The 23,414-nt window shown below is 46.2% G+C and overlaps 1 protein-coding gene across 3 annotated transcripts; it reads right to left on the bottom strand.

Annotated features, from left to right (window-relative positions):
- Window positions 1-3: 3 nt before the first annotated feature.
- On the bottom strand, window positions 4-23,387 carry golph3l (golgi phosphoprotein 3-like). 3 transcript variants are annotated; one of them, XM_037542392.1, is made up of 6 exons: window positions 23,370-23,387; window positions 9,313-9,512; window positions 3,387-3,518; window positions 2,905-3,019; window positions 2,149-2,330; window positions 4-664 (listed from the first exon to the last, which is right to left on the bottom strand). In XM_037542392.1, exons 1-6 carry the CDS (start codon window positions 23,383-23,385, stop codon window positions 413-415), a joined length of 897 nt encoding a protein of 298 aa, XP_037398289.1. In that variant the 5' UTR covers window positions 23,386-23,387; the 3' UTR covers window positions 4-412. The 3 variants fall into 3 exon arrangements, with proteins under 3 accessions (XP_037398289.1, XP_037398291.1, XP_037398290.1); XM_037542394.1 differs by lacking the exon at window positions 23,370-23,387 and adding an exon at window positions 16,930-17,092; XM_037542393.1 differs by lacking the exon at window positions 23,370-23,387 and adding an exon at window positions 16,921-17,091.
- Window positions 23,388-23,414: the final 27 nt, after the last annotated feature.

The raw sequence follows: 23,414 nt of genomic DNA, 5'->3' as shown, positions 1-23,414 counted from the left end.
TCTAATAAAGTGGCCAGTGGGTGGAAGCAGAAGGTGGGTGTTTCTAATAAAGTGGCCAGTGGGTGGAAGCAGAAGGTGGGTGTTTCTAATAAAGTGGGCAGTGGGTGGAGATTGTAAATATCTGTGTAAAATACTTCATTATGATGGTAAACATGCTGCTCAAGTAATAGTGCTAATAAAACGATGAGCACTAGAGTTCCTGATGGCTGCACACTGGGAACGCCAGCTTTTCCATCATGAGCAGATCCTGGGAACGTCACCTGGTTCAGGATTCCCTGAGAACCTGAGTAATTCAGTTTTCTTCATTAATCTTCTATCTGCTGTATATCGACCTCTGATGTGTTAAATGTGCGTTATAAATAAAGTGAATTTCAGTCTGTCAGTAGGGGGCACCGAGGTCATTTTCTTTGTTTCAGGCTCTGTTTAAGGCGGCCAACACAGCCCAGATGACCTCCTCAGCAGGGGTTGTAGCCTTTGCGCTCTGCTGTTCGATGTCCCCCTCCAGCATGTCTTTGGCCCGGCGGCTGGCGATTTCATAGCGGTCATCAGGAAGTGACGTGAGTGATCTTTCCAGGACGTCGGAGCCGTGGGCCAGCACCAGTAGGGCCAGGGCCCGGCGGGGCAAGCGGTGGGGTTCATTCGTCCACCGATCCAGAAGACTGGCCTGTAGGAGAGTTCAGAGCCATGGCTGTTAGTGTTTGTACTTATTCCTGTACTATATTATTGTACTGAAAAGCACAATCTGGATGTAGGGATATCAAAACCATCATTTGTGGCTAAAGTTCCTGAAGAAGTTGTGTTTACTCAACTTGAATCTTAAATAACAACAAAATTTATGAAACTTTTCAGTCGGGGTTTAGGGCATTTCACAGTACTGAGTCTGCCCTTTTAAACGTGACTAACGATCTTTTACTTAATGCTGATTCTGCTGATTGTTCTGTCCTGGTCTCGCTGGACTTGAGAGCTGCATTTGACACTGTTGATCCTGATATACTCCCTGAGCGTTTGGAACATTGTGTTGGGGTCAAGAGTTTGTCTCTACATTGGTTTATCTCCTAAATTAAATATAGAACCTTTTCTGTTAACATTGGGAAATACTTCTCTTCATCTGCGGCCATGACATCTGGGGTTCCACAAGGGTCCATTTTAGGCCCTGTGCCTTTTCCGTTACACATGCTCCCCCTAGGCCAAATTATTCAACTCATTTCACTGTTATGCAGATGATCTACAACTATATTTACCTTTAAACCTCGGAAATCATCACTCCTTAGGAAGACTCAAGGAATGTATCATGGATATTAAGAAGTGGATGACCCAGAGCTTTCTTCAGCTGAATGACAGTAAAACAGAGGTTATTTTATTTGGTCCCCCCACAGTAACCAAGAGCTTGAAAGGAAATTTGGGTTCTCTAACCCCTTTTATAAAAACACAAGTTAAAGTGACTTTCCGGTCACGAGGCTGGATCCATAACCTCCAGCCCATGACTGCCCCACAAATGCAGTGGTCAAGGCCAGTTTCTTCCAGCTCAGGACAATCTCCAGGTTAAAATCATCTCTTAATACTTCAGATTTGGAAAAAGTCGTTCATGCCTCTGTGACACCTAGACTGCATCACTGTAATGCCCTGTATTTTGGAATTATGAAGCATCTCTGGCTCGTTTACAACTAGTTCAAAATGCTGCAGCCAGGATGTTCACTGGTATGAAGAAAAGAGAGCCCTTCAATTTTAGCCTCCGTCCACCGGCTCCCAGTGATCTGTGGACTGAGGTCTGGACTGTGTGAATGTGCGGTGGTGGTGTTCGGAAGGTGGGAATCCTTCTTTTTGTTTTATTGTGAAGCACTTTGGTTTTAAATGTGCTGTATGAATAAGATGTACTTATTTACTTACTCAGCAGCAGAAGTGATTTGTTTTCATCGGTTCTCATTTTGACTCAGTGATTATGTACTGGGAACCAGTGTGTTAATGTGTGTGCTCTGGAAAAACTGGACTGTGTGTGTGCGTGTTTGGGAAAAGCTGCACTGCTCGTCAACTGGGGAACAGCCAGAACATTGGCCTATTGCTGAACAGGAAGGAACAGCTGAGGAACAGCCCATGGTATGTTTGCTTTGCGGAACAGCCTGTAATGCGGGAGTATCGGGGGATACTGGCCTGCAGCCTCTGTAGCAGACGCTCCTTCTCTTTTTCATTGACCAGTGGGTGTGTTGTCATGTCAAACAGCACGAAGTTCTGCTTCCCTGTGGTCAGAACACCCTTCTCCACCAGGCTCTTCGCCAAGCGCTCTCGGACCTGCGGCAGCTGGAAGTACATCTTCAGGGGGTTCCAGGTCTCACCTGAGCAACAAGAAAAACAAGCAAATATTTACACAAAATATAGAAGCCACACATAGTAGGGCACAAATGGAGTTATTTAGAAAGGTAGCACTGGAGATATATATATATATATATATATATATATATATATATATATATATATATATAGATATATGCAAACACATCTTAGTGAATTACACTTCTCATCTTGCAGTTAGTCCTCAGATTGCACTTAGTACACTTCCTCAGATTACATTTAGTAATTTTTCACATCCTCAGATTACACTTGGTACACTTACACTTCCTCAGATTACACTAGTGCACTTCCTCAGATTACACTTCGTACACTTCTTCATATTACACTTAGTACACTTGCACATGCTCAGATTACACTTTGTACACTTCTTCATATTACACTTAGTACACTTACACATCCTCAGATTACACTTGGTACACTTACACTTCCTCAGATTACACTAGTGCACTTATGTCCTCAGATTACACTCATTTAAATAATTCCTGTTTAGTGTGCAAACACAATCTTTTTGATCCCTCACACTCTCACGTTTAGGAGATCATCATGGCTCTTACTGACCGGTGAGCAGGTCGATCCAGCTGGCGACCGTCTCCGCAGGCTCAGTGTTCTTAATGTGCTTCAGCGTCTCATCCAGCAGGACGTCACCTGTAGGAGCGTCTGATTTCAGCATGACCTGCAGACAGAGCGAGAGGCTTTAATTAGTGTAAAGGTTCAAAACAAAATAATCAAATTGGCAAACAAAATGTTACATTTCAAATATAATAATCTAAAATTAATATGTTAATAAAAAATAAAATGTAAAATCTTTGTAGGAGAAGCTGTTCACTTTAAAAGTGTAGCTGATTATGGAGGGACAGTGGCAGAAAAGGTGATTATTGAGGGACAGATTCCTTAACCCTTAGCCAAAGTTCACTCAGAAGAGGGGATGGGCTCCCATCATGTGTGCATTCATGAACAGCTGTAGTGTGTGTGTTATAATTGTGAGTGTGTGTGTGTGTGTGTGTGTGTGTGTGTGTGTGTGTGTGTGTGTGTGTGTTTACACTGCGCTCTGATAGCTTCTTCCTCCTCATGCTCTGGGGTTGGAGTTGTATTCTTCCCCTCAGAGCGAGTTCCACCAGCATCGCGGCCCGCAAGCCTGAGGAGATGCAGTCATTCCAGAATGATGTGTAACCCTGTAACACACACACACACACACACACACACACACACATGGAACAGGTGTAATAATAATGGAATATGGGAATAACAGGATGCTGTATTAGAGTAATTTTCCAGATGACACTCCAGGATTATATATCCTTTATCACTGTTTAGAATTTGTGCCACGCCTCCTCTGCTTGTTCACGTTCTCCTGCCGGCTCATGTGAGTCGGTGGACTGCCTGGAAAACTCCATTTCCCATGAATCAGTGGGAGATCACATGACTCCTCCATCACTGCCATCAGCCAGTGGATTCCCGTTTCAATGCACCGCCTCGCCGGAATTCAGGGTAGTTAGCATTTAAGCCCAGTCTTGAGTACTGGTAGTCTTCCCACTGTGTGTGAGCGCCCTCTGTCTGTACAGCTCTGATCTGTGAAAGACCGTTTAACTGGACCTGTTCTTAGATTTACTCTTAACAGAAAAAAACCTAGAAACCCCTCAGGGTTTGTGGTCAGGGAGCGTGTGACTGCGTAGCCTGTGATCAGGGAGCGTGTGACCGTGTAGCCTGTGATCAGGGAGCGTGTGACCGTGTAGCCTGTGATCAGGGAGCGTGTGACTGTGTAGCCTGTGATCAGGGAGCGTGTGACTGTGTAGCCTGTGATCAGGGAGCGTGTGACTGTGTAGCCTGTGATCAGGGAGCGTGTGACCGCGTAGCCTGTGATCAGGGAGCGTGTGACCGTGTAGCCTGTGATCAGGGAGCGTGTGACTGTGTAGCCTGTGATCAGGGAGCGTGTGACCGTGTAGCCTGTGATCAGGGAGCGTGTGACCGTGTAGCCTGTGATCAGGGAGCGTGTGACCGTGTAGCCTGTGATCAGTGAGCGTGTGACCGTGTAGCCTGTGATCAGGGAGCGTGTGACTGTGTAGCCTGTGATCAGGGAGCGTGTGACTGCGTAGCCTGTGATCAGGGAGCGTGTGACTGCGTAGCCTGTGATCAGGGAGCGTGTGACTGCGTAGCCTGTGATCAGGGAGCGTGTGACTGCGTAGCCTGTGATCAGGGAGGGTGTGACTGCGTAGCCTGTGATCAGGGAGCGTGTGACTGTGTAGCCTGTGATCAGGGAGCGTGTGACTGCGTAGCCTGTGATCAGGGAGCGTGTGACCGTGTAGCCTGTGATCAGGGAGCGTGTGACTGCGTAGCCTGTGATCAGGGAGCGTGTGACCGTGTAGCCTGTGATCAGGGAGCGTGTGACTGTGTAGCCTGTGATCAGGGAGCGTGTGACTGCGTAGCCTGTGATCAGGGAGCGTGTGACCGTGTAGCCTGTGATCAGGGAGCGTGTGACCGTGTAGCCTGTGATCAGGGAGCGTGTGACTGTGTAGCCTGTGATCAGGGAGCGTGTGACCGCGTAGCCTGTGATCAGGGAGCGTGTGACCGCGTAGCCTGTGATCAGGGAGCGTGTGACCGTGTAGCCTGTGATCAGGGAGCGTGTGACTGTGTAGCCTGTGATCAGGGAGCGTGTGACCGTGTAGCCTGTGATCAGGGAGCGTGTGACTGTGTAGCCTGTGATCAGGGAGCGTGTGACCGTGTAGCCTGTGATCAGGGAGCGTGTGACCGTGTAGCCTGTGATCAGGGAGCGTGTGACTGCGTAGCCTGTGATCAGGGAGCGTGTGACTGCGTAGCCTGTGATCAGGGAGCGTGTGACTGCGTAGCCTGTGATCAAGGAGCGTGTGATTGTGTAGCCTGTGATCAGGGAGCGTGTGACCGTGTAGCCTGTGATCAGGGAGCGTGTGTCCGTGTAGCCTGTGATCAGTGAGCGTGTGACTGCGTAGCCTGTGATCAGTGAGCGTGTGACTGCGTAGCCTGTGATCAGTGAGCGTGTGACTGCGTAGCCTGTGATCAGTGAGCGTGTGACTGTGTAGCCTGTGATCAGGGAGCGTGTGACTGCGTAGCCTGTGGTCAGGGAGTGTGTGATTGTGTAGCCTACATATGGGCTAACCACACGGTCTGAGCTCCGAGCTGGAATCCTCACTAACAGCGCAGATCCAGACAATGATGTTTTCCTCATCACTGCAGCAGCCTGTTCAGGCTGTTCAGCAGTGATTAAACAGTAACCAGGATGTTTACTCAAAGCCTTTACGGACAGTCTGACATAACAGACCGAACTCACACCTGTCCAGGAAAAGAACACACACCTGTTCAGATCAGAAACGCACACACCTGTTCAGATCAGAAACGCACACACCTGTTCAGATGGGGAACTGTAAATTGTGTTGTTATAATTGTAGATTATATACCCGCCTTACAAGTTTTAGGGACGCAGAGAACTTTTCAGAGCTCCACCTAAGACAGCCTGGATTGAAAGCGCTCAGAAACTTGTTTCCCTGGACACATTTAGACATCAGGGCATCCCAAGAGATCTGCACTGAGAAGAATGCAGTATGGGCTCCCAGGATGGTCCAACGTAACCCCCCACCAAAAGACATACAACAGACAGACTGTGGATATCCGTCAAAACAACATCTATCACTCTCATCCAGGTGGGCTTCCCTGTGAAAATAGAGAAGTTGGTGTCTGCTGGAACAAAGCTCTCTGACTCCATCATCAAACCACTTGAGCACTACCTACAAAACAGGCCTCACAACCACCTAAGCCTCCCACCAGCCTGACCACTCCTCTCAGGGGAAGATCCCTTCACACTCTGCCACAATGCCAGCATGGCACACCAACGGCCTTGATAACACCCAATGCGCTACAAACACTGAGACCTTGAACAGATATGCAGAGGATTCTCACAACACTGGATTTGACAATCAGTGCCCACTGAGTGCAGCATAAGCCATTCCTGCTCTTAACAGACACAGAAGAGCAGGACACACAAGGCCAGGGTGCACGAATCCAGCCTGCAAGCACTGTAATGTGAGTCAGAGCTCCTGGAGCTGAGCACACGGATCTTTGATGTACCTCTATCCACATCGGGTCTTTGATGTAGCTATTCCACACCAGGTCTCTCACAGGAAAACCATGTTAATCAATAGCCTCTTATCCACCGCAGCGACGGACGTTTCTGAGCATGGAGGGAAGCCGTTCCAGTGACACGGACACAGTTTGACGCAGAGGGCTTACAAATCAGGCTCAGCCCGTTTAATTGGCGCCGTTAGCCAATCGTACTCAGGGCCACGGAACTGTTCGGTGGGATGATGTTGCTGTTCACTGATCGGTTCTACGTTCATGTCTGTGTTGTGCCACAGCACCTGCTGCGCTATTTCAACCCCGAAAGCATTCAAATAAACTCAGGTCGCTCCAATAAATGAAAGCAGTGAACAATTTTAAATCCGTCATTCCAAAAACATCAAACCTTCAATCCAAGACTGATTTCTAAATGATAAGTGTGCTGCCTTACCAGCTAGGACACCAGCTCCTGACACAAACACAGATGATGTGATGGCTCAAATCACTCATGACTTATGAGACCCGTTAACACCACAGACCTGTTACAGACTCAGCCCTATTAACCTCAGAGACCCGTTAGTGCCATAGACCTGTTACAGACTCAGCCCTATTAACCTCAGAGACCCGTTAGCGCTATAGACCCACTACAGACTCAGCCCTATTAACCTCAGAGACCCGTTAGTGCCATAGACCTGTTACAGACTCAGCCCTATTAACCTCAGAGACCCGTTAGCACTATAGACCCACTACAGACTCAGCCCTATTAACCTCAGAGACCCGTTAGCGCCATAGACCTGTTACAGACTCAGCCCTATTAACCACAGAGACCCGATAGCGCTATAGACCCACTACAGACTCAGCCCTATTAACCTCAGAGACCCGTTAGCGCCATAGACCTGTTACAGACTCAGCCCTATTAACCTCAGAGACCGGTTAACACCACAGACCTGTTACAGACTCAGCCCTATTAACCACAGAGACCCGTTAGCACCATAGACCTGTTACAGACTCAGCCCTGTTAACCTGAGAGACCCGTTAGCGCTATAGACCCACTACAGACTCAGCCCTATTAACCTCAGAAAACCGTTAGCGCCATAGACCTGTTCCAGACTCAGCCCTATTAACCTCAGAGACCCGTTAGCACCATAGACCTGTTCCAGACTCAGCCCTATTAACCTCAGAGACCCGTTAGCGCCATGGACCCGGTACAGACGCAGCCCTATTAACCTCAGAAAACCGTTAGCGCCATAGACCTGTTACAGACTCAGCCCTATTAACCTCAGAGACCCGTTAGCACCATAGACCTGTTACAGACTCAGCCCTCTTAACCTCAGAGACCCGTTAGCGCCATAGACCTGTTCCAGACTCAGCCCTATTAACCTCAGAGACCCGTTAGCACCATAGACCTGTTCCAGACTCAGCCCTATTAACCTCAGAGACCCGTTAGCGCCATAGACCTCTTCCAGACTCAGCCCAATTAACCTCAGAGACCCGTTAACACCACAGACCTGTTACAGACTCAGCCCTATTAACCTCAGAGACCCGTTTGCGCCATAGACCTGTTACAGACTCAGCCCTATTAACCTCAGAGACCCGTTAGCGCCATAGACCTGTTACAGACTCAGCCCTATTAACCTCAGAGACCCGTTAGCGCCATAGACCTGTTACAGACTCAGCCCTATTAACCACAGAGACCCGTTAGCACCATAGACCTGTTCCAGACTCAGCCCTATTAACCTCAGAGACTTGTTAGCACCATAGACCTGTTACAGACTCAGCCCTGTTAACCTCAGAGACCCGTTAGCGCTATAGACCTGTTACAGACTCAGCCCTATTAACCTCAGAGACCCGTTAGCGCCATAGACCCGTTCCAGACTCAGCCCTATTAACCTCAGAGACTTGTTAGCACCATAGACCTGTTACAGACTCAGCCCTATTAACCTCAGAGACCCGTTAGCGCTATAGACCTGTTACAGACTCAGCCCTATTAACCTCAGAGACTTGTTAGCACCATAGACCCGTTACAGACTCAGCCCTATTAACCTCAGAGACCCGTTAGCGCTATAGACCTGTTACAGACTCAGCCCTATTAACCTCAGAGACCCGTTAGCACCATAGACCTGTTACAGACTCAGCCCTATTAACCACAGAGACCCGTTAGCACCATAGACCTGTTCCAGACTCAGCCCTATTAACCTCAGAGACTTGTTAGCACCATAGACCTGTTCCAGACTCAGCCCTATTAACCTCAGAGACCCGTTAGCGCTATAGACCTGTTACAGACTCAGCCCTATTAACCTCAGAGACCCGTTAGCACCATAGACCTGTTCCAGACTCAGCCCTATTAACCTCAGAGACTTGTTAGCGCTATAGACCTGTTACAGACTCAGCCCTATTAACCTCAGAGACCCGTTAGCACCATAGACCCGTTCCAGACTCAGCCCTATTAACCACAGAGACCCGTTAGCGCTATAGACCTGTTACAGACTCAGCCCTGTTAACCTCAGAGACTTGTTAGCACCATAGACCTGTTACAGACTCAGCCCTGTTAACCTCAGAGACCCGTTAGCACCATAGACCTGTTACAGACTCAGCCCTATTAACCTCAGAGACTCGTTAGCACCATAGACCCGTTCCAGACTCAGCCTTGTACAGTGTCTATTAACCTGAAAGACCTTTTAGCACCGTCCATCTATTAGCATCCCTGTCCTTTTCCCACCTCAATACTGCTAGGAACTTTTGCCATTATACTGTTAGCATGATGAAACTGTTAGCATTGCAGTCCTGTTAGCGCCATGGATCCACCGTCACTATAGACCTCCCAGTAGCACTGCTCCTCGTACGGACCTGGTGCTGCTGCCTCTGTGCGCTGCTGTACTTTACCTCTTTATCCTTCAGGCCCAGCAGCAGTATTTCCTCCATCAGAGTCAGTCTCAATGTTTTAGAGTCTCCATCTTCCTCTTCATCAGTGGCTCTGCTCTTCTGCTCCTCCTCCTCCTCGTGACCCCGGCTCTCTGTGGATGTGGGCGCCTCCGTGCGGCGACTCCTCTTCGTCAGAGTGGTCATTCTGCCGCTCTTGAATCCTAAAGCATTAGCAGAACTTTAACACAATACAGAACAACAGCCATTTTATGTAATCTAGTCTGCAACCTGTGATAAGCATCTCTGAGCAACACACTCTATATGACCATTATGGTCTGTTGACAAAAGGGGTTAGGATTAGAGTCTGAAATGTGCTGGGATTATGAGAGTGTAAAAAGTGTTGGGATTAGGAGAGTCTGAAATGTGCTGGGATTATGAGAGTGGAAAAAGTGTTGGGATTAGGAGAGTCTGAAATGTGCTGGGATTATGAGAGTGTAAAAAGTGATGGGATTAGGAGAGTTTGAAACATGCTGGGATTATGAGAGTGTAAAAAGTGTTGGTATTACGAGAGTCTGAAACAAGCTGGGATTATGAGAGTGTAAAAAGTGTTGGGATTAGGAGAGTCTGAAACATGCTGGGATTATGAGAGTGTAAAAAGTGTTGGGATTAGGAGAGTCTGAAATGTGCTGGGATTATGAGAGTGTAAAAAGTGTTGGGATTAAGAGATTCTGAAATGTGCTGGGATTGAAAGTGTAAAAAGTGTTGGGATAAAGAGAGTCTGAAATGTGCTGGGATTATGAGAGTGTAAAAAGTGTTGGGATTAAGAGATTCTGAAATGTGCTGGGATTGAAAGTGTAAAAAGTGTTGGGATGAAGAGAGTCTGAAATGTGCTGGGATTATGAGAGTGTAAAAAGTGTTGGTATTACGAGAGTCTGAAATGTGCTGGGATTATGAGAGTGTAAAAAGTGTTGGGATTAAGAGATTCTGAAATGTGCTGGGATTGAAAGTGTAAAAAGTGTTGGGATAAAGAGAGTCTGAAATGTGCTGGGATTATGAGAGTGTAAAAAGTGTTGGGATTAAGAGATTCTGAAATGTGCTGGGATTGAAAGTGTAAAAAGTGTTGGGATAAAGAGAGTCTGAAATGTGCTGGGATTATGAGAGTGTAAAAAGTGTTGGGATTAAGAGATTCTGAAATGTGCTGGGATTGAAAGTGTAAAAAGTGTTGGGATGAAGAGAGTCTGAAATGTGCTGGGATTATGAGAGTGTAAAAAGTGTTGGTATTACGAGAGTCTGAAACAAGCTGGGATTATGAGAGTGTAAAAAGTGTTGGGATTAGGAGAGTCTGAAACATGCTGGGATTATGAGAGTGTAAAAAGTGTTGGGATTAGGAGAGTCTGAAATGTGCTGGGATTATGAGAGTGTAAAAAGTTTTGGGATTAAGAGATTCTGAAATGTGCTGGGATTGAAAGTGTAAAAAGTGTTGGGATAAAGAGAGTCTGAAATGTGCTGGGATTATGAGAGTGTAAAAAGTGTTGGGATTAGGAGAGTCTGAAATGTGCTGGGATTATGAGACTGTAAAAAGTGTTGGGATTAAGAGAGTCTTAAATGTGCTGGGATTATGAGAGTGTAAAAAGTGTTGGGATTAGGAGAGTCTGAAATGTGCTGGGATTATGAGAGTGTAAAAAGTGTTGGGATTATGAGAGTCTGAAATGTGCTGGGATTATGAGAGTGTAAAAAGTGTTGGGATTAGGAGAATCTGAAATGTGCTGGGATTATGAGAGTGTAAAAAGTGTTGGGATTATGAGAGTCTGAAATGTGCTGGGATTATGAGAGTGTAAAAAGTGTTGGGATTAGGAGAGTCTGAAATGTGCTGGGATTATGAGAGTGTAAAAAGTGTTGGGATTAAGAGATTCTGAAATGTGCTGGGATTGAAAGTGTAAAAAGTGTTGGGATAAAGAGAGTCTGAAATGTGCTGGGATTATGAGAGTGTAAAAAGTGTTGGTATTACGAGATTCTGTAAAGTGCTGGGATTGAAAGTGTAAAAAGTGTTGGGATGAAGAGAGTCTGAAATGTGCTGGGATTATGAGAGTGTAAAAAGTGTTGGTATTACGAGAGTCTGAAATGTGCTGGGATTATGAGAGTGTAAAAAGTGTTGGGATTAGGAGAGTCTGAAACATGCTGGGATTATGAGAGTGTAAAAAGTGTTGGGATTAGGAGAGTCTGAAATGTGCTGGGATTATGAGAGTGTAAAAAGTTTTGGGATTAAGAGATTCTGAAATGTGCTGGGATTGAAAGTGTAAAAAGTGTTGGGATAAAGAGAGTCTGAAATGTGCTGGGATTATGAGAGTGTAAAAAGTGTTGGGATTAGGAGAGTCTGAAATGTGCTGGGATTATGAGACTGTAAAAAGTGTTGGGATTAAGAGAGTCTTAAATGTGCTGGGATTATGAGAGTGTAAAAAGTGTTGGGATTAGGAGAGTCTGAAATGTGCTGGGATTATGAGAGTGTAAAAAGTGTTGGGATTATGAGAGTCTGAAATGTGCTGGGATTATGAGAGTGTAAAAAGTGTTGGGATTAGGAGAATCTGAAATGTGCTGGGATTATGAGAGTGTAAAAAGTGTTGGGATTATGAGAGTCTGAAATGTGCTGGGATTATGAGAGTGTAAAAAGTGTTGGGATTAGGAGAGTCTGAAATGTGCTGGGATTATGAGAGTGTAAAAAGTGTTGGGATTAGGAGAGTCTGAAATGTGCTGGGATTATGAGAGTGTAAAAAGTGTTGGGATTAGGAGAGTCTGAAATGTGCTGGGATTATGAGAGTGTAAAAAGTGTTGGGATTAGGAGAGTCTGAAATGTGCTGGGATTATGAGAGTGTAAAAAGTGTTGGGATTAAGAGAGTCTGAAATGTGCTGGGATTATGAGAGTGTAAAAAGTGTTGGGATTAGGAGAGTCTGAAATGTGCTGGGATTATGAGAGTGTAAAAAGTATTGGGATTAAGAGAGTCTGAAATGTGCTGGGATTATGAGAGTGTAAAAAGTGTTGGGATTAAGAGAGTCTGAAATGTGCTGGGATTATGAGAGCAGAATGTGCTGGGATTATAAGGATATTAGCAATGCTAAAATATTGTGAGGTGTCAACAGTGTGGAGATCTCTCAGTATGTAATGGACCAGTTGAACAGGGATGAATGGTGTTAGGGTGGTGCTGCGCGTTTGGTGTTTGGATCGTAGGAGTGTGACTGGTGCGCGAAAGGAAAGGTCAGAAGTCTGTTTAGATTCTTTGTCTCTGAAGGACAGAACATGAGCAGACAGTGTGGGTGTAATCTGACAGTGACGTTCGCAGAGCAGCACATTATAACCTCTAATCTCACCAAGGTCTGTGCTCTTCTCTCGGCCTCGGAACGAGGGAAACTCGCATATGCTGTTGTACCAGTTTAGTGAGATTACTGTAAGAGCTTTTACACCCAAGAGCTTTTATTAATTTACCATGAGCTCAGACAGCTGCTGCTAGAGTCTCAGAGCACACATATCACCTCGCCGGTTACAGCTAAGACTAGTTCATTCGTAAATGTCTTCATGCTCTGGGGCTTTGGGGTTTTGAAAGTTATAAATAATAATAATATAATAATAATAATAAATAAACACTTCTGTACTCTAGAACACAATATATTAGTCAATAAACAAACTGGAAAAATAAACACTACTACAAATGCTGCTAAAATAGGAGACGTAAGTCAGCACACATCCTCAATAAACTCCCTTATATGCTACAATAGGAGATATTAGTCCATAAACAACCTCAATATACACTCCTCTACACCAGAATAGGAGATATTTGTCCATAAACGACCTCAATAAACACTCCTATACACTAAAATAGGAGATATTAGTCCATAAACAACCTCAATATACACTCCTCTACACCAGAAAAAAAGATATTAGTCCATAAACAACCTCAATATACACTCCTCTACACCAGAATAGGAGATATTTGTCCATAAACGACCTCAATAAACACTCCTATACACTAAAATAGGAGATATTAGTCCATAAACAACCTCAATATACACTCCTCTACACCAGAAAAAAAGATATTAGTCCATAAACAACCTCAATAAACACTCCTCTACACCAGAAAAAAAGATATTAGTCCATAAACAACCTCAATATACACTCCTCTACACCAGAATAGGAGATATTTGTCCATAAACGACCTCAATAAACACTCCTATACACTAAAATAGGAGATATTAGTCCATAAACAACCTCAATATACACTCCTCTACACCAGAAAAAAAGATATTAGTCCATAAACAACCTCAATAAACACTCCTCTACACCAGAAAAAAAGATATTAGTCCATAAACAACCTCAATATACACTCCTCTACACCAGAATAGGAGATATTCGTCCATCAACGACCTTAATAAACACTCCTATACACTAAAATAGGAGATATTAGTCCATAAACAACCTCAATAAACACTCCTAAACACCAGAATAGGAGATATTAGTCCATAACCAACCTCAATAAACATTCCTATACACCAGAATAGGAGATATTAGTCCATAAACAACCTCAATAAACACTCCTATACACTAAAATAGGAGATATTAGTCCATAAACAACCTCAATAAACATTCCTATACACCAGAATAGGAGATATTAGTCCATAAACAACCTAAATAAACAGTCCTATACACTAGAATAGGAGATATTAGTCCATAAACAACCTCAATAAACATTCCTATACACCAGAATAGGAGATATTAGTCCATAAATGACCACAATAAACACTCCTATACACTAGAATAGGAGATATTAGTCCATAAACAACCTCAATAAACACTCCTATACACTAGAATAGGAGATATTAGTCCATAAATGACCGCAATAAACACTCCTATACACTAGAATAGGAGATATTAGTCCATAAACAACCTCAATAAACACTCCTATACACTAGAATAGGAGATATTAGTCCATAAATGACCTCAATAAACACTCCTATACACTAGAATAGGAGATATTAGTCCATAAATGACCTCAATAAACACTCCTATGCGCTAGAATAGGAGATATTAGTCCATAAACAACCTCAATAAACACTCCTATACACTAGAATAGGAGATATTAGTCCATAAACAACCTCAATAAACACTCCTATACACCAGAATAGGAGATATTAGTCCATAAACAACCTCAATAAACACTTCTATACACTAGAATAGGAGATATTAGTCCATAAACAACCTCAATAAACACTCCTATACACTAGAATAGGAGATATTAGTCCATAAACAACCTCAATAAACACTCCTATACACCAGAATAGGAGATATTAGTCCATAAACACCCTCAATAAACACTCCTATACACCAGAATAGGAGATATTAGTCCATAAACACCCTCAATAAACACTCATATACACTAGAATAGGAGATATTAGTCCATAAACAACCTCAATAAACACTCCTATACACTAGAATAGGAGATATTAGTCCATAAACACCCTCAATAAACACTCCTATACACTAGAATAGGAGATATTAGTCCATAAACAGCCTCAATAAACACTCCTATACACTAGAATAGGAGATATTAGTCCATAAACAACCTCAATAAACACTCCTATACACTAGAATAGGAGATAGTCCATAAATGACCGCAATAAACACTCCTATACACTAGAATAGGAGATATTAGTCCATAAACAACCTCAATAAACACTCCTATACACTAGAATAGGAGATATTAGTCCATAAATGACCTCAATAAACACTCCTATACACTAGAATAGGAGATATTAGTCCATAAACAACCTCAATAAACACTCCTATACACCATTACGGGCCACTGCTGTGTGGAGCAGCTCAGGAAGCACTGGAGAGAGTTAAACTGTGTAAATAGTTGTTGTTCCTGGACATTAAGGGGCACAGTAGGGTTTTTGTGGCTTGTATGTGCTACTCTGACCTGCCTGCTGTTCCAGTCTTTCAGCAGGACCCAGAGGAGGTTCTCTTCTGCTGCTGTGTTCAATAAAAGAGCATTAGCTTGAAGTGCTATGTTTCCCGCATCGTCATACTCTACGGAACCGCAAACTCAGCAGCGAAACGGCAGAGGAGACTGCCCGGTCAAGGACTGCGAGGGGGAGCAGTGTGGCAAAGGCGGGCGGTGAGAGCAGGACAATGGAGTTGGACAGCAGAGCCAGACTGGAGAATGGCAGCCACTTGGACGGTGGCCGGCCATGAGAACTTGCTGGCGAGGATGCCTGGATGGAAGCGGGTGGGAGTGAAGCTAACGGCAAGGCTGCCGCAGCGAGGCTGGATCTGAAAGGTGGCGAGGCCGGTGCTACATGGCGATTTATGGTGGTAGTGTGGTCAGTCAAGCTGACTGTTGGAGCTCCAGCGTACACAAGCAGCAGCCTTGCTGGCCTCTGTCGCGGGAGGGCGGGGGAGAGCGTCCAAGGAAGCACCACTGATGCTGTTGCTGCCCCAGGATGTGGCTCAAAGGGACAACTAGTGCAGCGTGTAGCCGAAAGCACGTACCCATGGTGGGAGTGTTTGCTGGGACAGTGGACACCCTGTTCAGAGACTGCGAGCAGTTGGAGTCTCGTGCCTTAGGGACTCAATCTGCTCTGACTTTATCTATCTAAACAGTAGATCTGGTGGCACTGTTGCCTCGCAGCAGGAAGGGCCTGGGTTCAAAGCTCTTGGATGCCCAATAAGAGACTTAAAATGTATAAATAGTGTTTTTAAGGATGCAGTAGTGTTTTTTTGTGCCTTGTATGTGCCACTCTGTGCCGGGGGTTGGGGCAGTAATGCAGTGTTGAGTGTCCACCATGTGGGGAATGCATAGCTGTAGGTGACCTGCCTGATATCCCAGTAGTTCAGTAGCAGTGAGCGGTGGTTCTCAATAAAAGAGCATTTACTGAAAGTCCTACATTTCCAGCATCTTCTCGCTCTACACTGATGCCACAATATGCTGACATCAGTTAGATTATTTGTGCTGTCTTTAAGTAACTGGTTTAACCAAAAGAGACGAATGAATGAAAATACGTTTCAATTAATGAAACATTTACACTGTGAAATGATCTTAAATCCAGTCCATATTTAATGTCCAGCTTGTTTCTAGTCATTTTTGTACTTGTTTTAGGTCCTTTTATTGAGTAAAATGAATTCACTATACTGGCAGATGATTCTGCTGATTTCAAGCTCATTGACAACAAACAAAAGGACCTGCCACTGTAGTGAGAGCACTCTTAATAAAATCACTTAAAACTATTTTAAATGAAAAGAAGTTCTGGAAATAAGTTCATCTTAAATTAAGCTTTCAACAGTCTTGACATGAAAAATCCTAGATTTATAGACTATATTCAGGTTCATTTTACACCATTTCTTGGTAAAAAAAAAAAATTCCTGTTTTCCCAAAAAGAAATTCAACAAATCCCAATTAGGAGGTACTGAATACGCTTGGAGTGTATCAACCAAAAGCAGTTCTTCTGAGCAGCTTTGTAAAAACGAAGAAAAATAAACATCTGAAAACATGATGTAGATGAAACGTGATGATTTAACTGACGACAGGCTGATCCAGCAGAAGCTCCTCACGCGCTGACAGACTAAACGGGAACAGCACTTACCTCACTTACTGTGGAGAAACAGATGAAGTCGGACTGTAGATACGAAAATCACCCGCACAGTCCTGCAGACGTTAAACCCTCAGCACAGACGAAGTCCTGCTGTCTGAGAGCTGCGTGAGTAAACACACTCCTCACACTTCCTGCTTCGCCACTCTAACTGCAGAGTGAGGCAACCTGCTGCAGAGCTGAAAGCTGTGAATCCGCTTCAGGGAACCAGTCGGAGCGGTTTAAATATGTGGAGCGGGTGGAGCACTGAACTCACACCAAACACAGACAGGTATCACAGCAACCTGTGGTCATGCAAAGCATACAGGTACAGTGCTCACCTGTACAACACGCAGCTGACCTGCTCACCTGTACAACACAGTTAACCCGTTCACCTGTACAACACGCAGCTGACCAGCTCACCTGTACAACACGCAGCTGACCTGCTCACCTGTACAACACGCAGCTGACCAGCTCACCTGTACAACACAGTTAACCCGTTCACCTGTACAACACGTAGCTGACCTGCTCATCTGTACAACACAGTTAACACGTTCACCTGTACAACACGCAGCTGACCAGCTCACCTGTACAGCACGCAGCTGACCAGCTCACCTGTACAACACGCAGCTGACCTGCTCATCTGTACAACACAGTTAACCCGTTCACCTGTACAACACGCAGCTGACCAGCTCACCTGTACAACACGCAGCTGACCTGCTCACCTGTACAACACGCAGCTGACCTGCTCACCTGTACAACACGCAGCTGACCTGCTCACCTGTACAACACAGTTAACCCGTTCACCTGTACAACACGCAGCTGACCAGTTCACCTGTACAACACGCAGCTGACCAGCTCACCTGTACAACACGCAGCTGACCTGCTCACCTGTACAACACACAGCTGACCTGCTCACCTGTACAACACGCAGCTGACCAGCTCACCTGTACAACACGCAGCTGACCTGCTCACCTGTACAACACGCAGCTGACCTGCTCACCTGTACAACACGCAGCTGAACTGCGCACCTGTACAACACGCAGCTGACCAGTTCACCTGTACAACACGCAGCTGACCAGTTCACCTGTACAACACGCAGCTGACCAGCTCACCTGTACAACACGCAGCTGACCTGCTCACCTGTACAACACGCAGCTGACCTGCTCACCTGTACAACACGCAGCTGACCTGCTCACCTGTACAACACACAGCTGACCTGCTCACCTGTACAACACAGTTAACCCATTCACCTGTACAACACGCAGCTGACCTGCTCACCTGTACAACACAGTTAACCCGTTCACCTGTACAACACGCAGCTGACCTGCTCACCTGTACAACACGCAGCTGACCTGCTCACCTGTACAACACGCAGCTGACCTGCTCACCTGTACAACACAGTTAACCCATTCACCTGTACAACACGCAGCTGACCTGCTCACCTGTACAAAACAGTTAACCCATTCACCTGTACAACACGCAGATGACCTGCTCACCTGTACAACACAGTTAACCCGTTCACCTGTACAACACGCAGCTGACCTGCTCACCTGTACAACACAGTTAACCCGTTCACCTGTACAACACTCGGCTGACCTGCTCACCTGTACAACAGGCAGCTGACCGGCTCACCTGTACAACACAGTTAACCCGTTCACCTGTACAACACGCAGCTGACCTGCTCAAATGTACAACACGCAGCTGAACTGCTCACCTGTACAACACGCAGCTGACCTGCTCACCTGTACAACACGCAGCTGACCTGCTCACCTGTACAACACGCAGCTGACCTGCTCACCTGTACAACACAGTTAACCCGTTCACCTGTACAACACGCAGCTGACCTGCTCACCTGTACAACACGCAGCTGACCTGCTCACCTGTACAACACGCAGCTGAACTGCGCACCTGTACAACACGCAGCTGACCAGTTCACCTGTACAACACGCAGCTGACCAGTTCACCTGTACAACACGCAGCTGACCAGCTCACCTGTACAACACGCAGCTGACCTGCTCACCTGTACAACACGCAGCTGACCTGCTCACCTGTACAACACGCAGCTGACCTGCTCACCTGTACAACACGCAGCTGACCTGCTCACCTGTACAACACAGTTAACCCATTCACCTGTACAACACGCAGCTGACCTGCTCACCTGTACAACACAGTTAACCCGTTCACCTGTACAACACGCAGCTGACCTGCTCACCTGTACAACACGCAGCTGACCTGCTCACCTGTACAACACGCAGCTGACCTGCTCACCTGTACAACACAGTTAACCCATTCACCTGTACAACACGCAGCTGACCTGCTCACCTGTACAAAACAGTTAACCCATTCACCTGTACAACACGCAGATGACCTGCTCACCTGTACAACACAGTTAACCCGTTCACCTGTACAACACGCAGCTGACCTGCTCACCTGTACAACACAGTTAACCCGTTCACCTGTACAACACTCGGCTGACCTGCTCACCTGTACAACAGGCAGCTGACCGGCTCACCTGTACAACACAGTTAACCCGTTCACCTGTACAACACGCAGCTGACCTGCTCACCTGTACAACACGCAGCTGACCTGCTCAAATGTACAACACGCAGCTGAACTGCTCACCTGTACAACACGCAGCTGAACTGCTCACCTGTACAACACACAGCTGACCTGCTCACCTGTACAACACGCAGCTGACCTGCTCACCTGTAGAACACGGAGCTGACCTGCTCACCTGTACGACATGCAGCTGACCTGCTCACCTGTACAACACGCAGCTGACCTGCTCACCTGTACAACACGCAGCTGACCTGCTCACCTGTACAACACGGAGCTGACCTGCTCACCTGGAGAAACGTCTTCACCTGAATAATTTCCTCAGTGAAGCCTCCTTTTATACACAGTACCAACATCCCAATAAATAAATGATCGATTAGTGAAGACGAGCCCAGTAAACAGTAACACTAGTTAATGATATTAGTAATAATAATGTGCGAATATTAGTGCATTAATAAACAGGAGTACTTTACTGTGGGTGTGGTTTATTAGCCAATCCCAACACAGTTAACCGGCTCACCTGTACAACACGCAGCTGACCTGCTCACCTGTACAACACGCAGCTGACCTGCTCACCTGTACAACACGCATCTGACCTGCTCACCTGTACAACACAGTTAACTGGCTCACCTGTACAACACGCAGCTGACTGGCTCACCTGTACAACACGCAGCTGTCCTGCTCACCTGTACAACACGCAGCTGACTGCTTCACCTGTACAACACGCAGCTGACTGCTTCACCTGTACAACACGCAGCTGGCCTGCTCACCTGTACAACACGCAGCTGACCTGCTCACCTGTACAACACAGTTAACCCATTCACCTGTACAACACGCAGCTGACCTGCTCACCTGTACAACACAGTTAACCCGTTCACCTGTACAACACGCAGCTGACCTGCTCACCTGTACAACACGCAGCTGACCTGCTCACCTGTACAACACGCAGCTGACCTGCTCACCTGTACAACACAGTTAACCCATTCACCTGTACAACACGCAGCTGACCTGCTCACCTGTACAAAACAGTTAACCCATTCACCTGTACAACACGCAGATGACCTGCTCACCTGTACAACACAGTTAACCCGTTCACCTGTACAACACGCAGCTGACCTGCTCACCTGTACAACACAGTTAACCCGTTCACCTGTACAACACTCGGCTGACCTGCTCACCTGTACAACAGGCAGCTGACCGGCTCACCTGTACAACACAGTTAACCCGTTCACCTGTACAACACGCAGCTGACCTGCTCACCTGTACAACACGCAGCTGACCTGCTCAAATGTACAACACGCAGCTGAACTGCTCACCTGTACAACACGCAGCTGAACTGCTCACCTGTACAACACACAGCTGACCTGCTCACCTGTACAACACGCAGCTGACCTGCTCACCTGTAGAACACGGAGCTGACCTGCTCACCTGTACGACATGCAGCTGACCTGCTCACCTGTACAACACGCAGCTGACCTGCTCACCTGTACAACACGCAGCTGACCTGCTCACCTGTACAACACGGAGCTGACCTGCTCACCTGGAGAAACGTCTTCACCTGAATAATTTCCTCAGTGAAGCCTCCTTTTATACACAGTACCAACATCCCAATAAATAAATGATCGATTAGTGAAGACGAGCCCAGTAAACAGTAACACTAGTTAATGATATTAGTAATAATAATGTGCGAATATTAGTGCATTAATAAACAGGAGTACTTTACTGTGGGTGTGGTTTATTAGCCAATCCCAACACAGTTAACCGGCTCACCTGTACAACACGCAGCTGACCTGCTCACCTGTACAACACGCAGCTGACCTGCTCACCTGTACAACACGCATCTGACCTGCTCACCTGTACAACACAGTTAACTGGCTCACCTGTACAACACGCAGCTGACTGGCTCACCTGTACAACACGCAGCTGTCCTGCTCACCTGTACAACACGCAGCTGACTGCTTCACCTGTACAACACGCAGCTGACTGCTTCACCTGTACAACACGCAGCTGGCCTGCTCACCTGTACAACACGCAGCTGACTGCTTCACCTGTACAACACGCAGCTGGCCTGCTCACCTGTACAACACGCAGCTGACTGCTTCACCTGTACAACACGCAGCTGACCTGCTCACCTGTACAACACTCAGCTGACCTGCTCACCTGTACAACACGCAGCTGACCTGCTCACCTGTACAACACAGTTAGCCCGTTCACCTGTACAACACGCAGCTGACCTGCTCACCTGTACAACACTCAGCTGACCTGCTCACCTGTACAACACAGTTAACCCGTTCACTTGTACAACACGCAGCTGACCTGCTCACCTGTACAACACGCAGCTGACCTGCTCACCTGTACAACACAGTTAACCCGTTCACCTGTACAACACGCAGCTGACCTGCTCACCTGTACAACACAGTTAACCCGTTCACCTGTACAACACGCAGCTGAACTGCTCACCTGTACAACACGCAGCTGACCTGCTCACCTGTACAACACGCAGCTGACCTGCTCACCTGTACAACACACAGCTGACCTGCTCACCTGTACAACACGCAGCTGACCTGCTCACCTGTAGAACACGGAGCTGACCTGCTCACCTGTACGACATGCAGCTGACCTGCTCACCTGTACAACACGCAGCTGACCTGCTCACCTGTACAACACGGAGCTGACCTGCTCACCTGGAGAAACGTCTTCATCTGAATAATTTCCTCAGTGAAGCCTCCTTTTATACACAGTACCAACATCTCAATAAATAAATGATCGATTAGTGAAGACGAGCCCAGTAAACAGTAACACTAGTTAATGATATTAGTAATAATAATGTGCAAATATTAGTGCATTAATAAACAGGAGTACTTTACTGTGGGTGTGGTTTATTAGCCAATCCCATCACAGCAGAGAGAAAACACACGGTTTCAGGTAGAATGGCGCCACCATGTGGCTGTCAGCCTGAAGCACTGATGAGATTTAGTGCTGAACCTCACTGGTTGTCCACTCATCCTTCCATCCCTCCATCCATATCATCCAAGCATCCTTCCATCCCTCCATCCATATCATCCAAGCATCCTACCATCCCTCCCTCCATATCATCCAAGCATCCTTCCCTCCCTCCATCCATATCATCCTAGCATCATTCCATCCATTCATCCATATCATCCAAGCATCCTTCCATCCCTCCATCCATATCATCCAAGCATCCTTCCATCCCTCCATCCATATCATCCAAGCATCATTCCATTCATTCATCCATATCATCCAAGCATCATTCCATCCATTCATGCATACCATCAAATCATCCTTCCATCCCTCCCTCCATATCATCCAAGCATCCTTCCATCCCTCCCTCCATATCATCCAAGCATCATTCCATCCATTCATCCATATCATCCAAGCATCATTCCATCCATTCATCCATATCATCCAAGCATCCTTCCATCCATACCATCAAATCATCCTTCCATCCCTCCATCCATATCATCCAAGCATCCTTCCATCCATTCGCCACATATCATCCAAGCATCCTTCCATCCATTCACCCATATCATCCAACCTACCCATCCGTCCATCACACTCACTCACTCACTCACTCACTCACTCACTCAGAGAGACCTAGTTTTGACCACAACTTTATAGGCCTGAGGACCTACCACTGCACCACCGGGAAGCACAGGTGAAAATGTGAAAAACACCACAAGCGACATTAAAAATGGAGGGAAAGGGCACAGAAAGGGGGCGCCAAAAGCAGCTCATAAAAAGGCTGAGATAGAAAATAAAGATAATCAGAAAACAAAAGACACGTCCTCTGTCTTCACGAGAGGAAGATCAGCTTTATGTTCAGCCTTTTTTCTCTTTGTGGTTTTGTTTTTCCAGCCCTCCTTTCTTCCCATTTAAATACCCACCTGGGCTAAGCACCATACCAGTCACCCCTCTACAATGGTGCTGCT

The sequence above is a fragment of the Pygocentrus nattereri genome, chromosome 11, assembly GCF_015220715.1.
Source record: "Pygocentrus nattereri isolate fPygNat1 chromosome 11, fPygNat1.pri, whole genome shotgun sequence".
Lineage (NCBI taxonomy): Eukaryota > Metazoa > Chordata > Actinopteri > Characiformes > Serrasalmidae > Pygocentrus > Pygocentrus nattereri.
The sequence above is the reverse complement of the archived record's forward strand: the minus strand, read 5'-3'. Positions and strand labels throughout refer to the sequence as shown.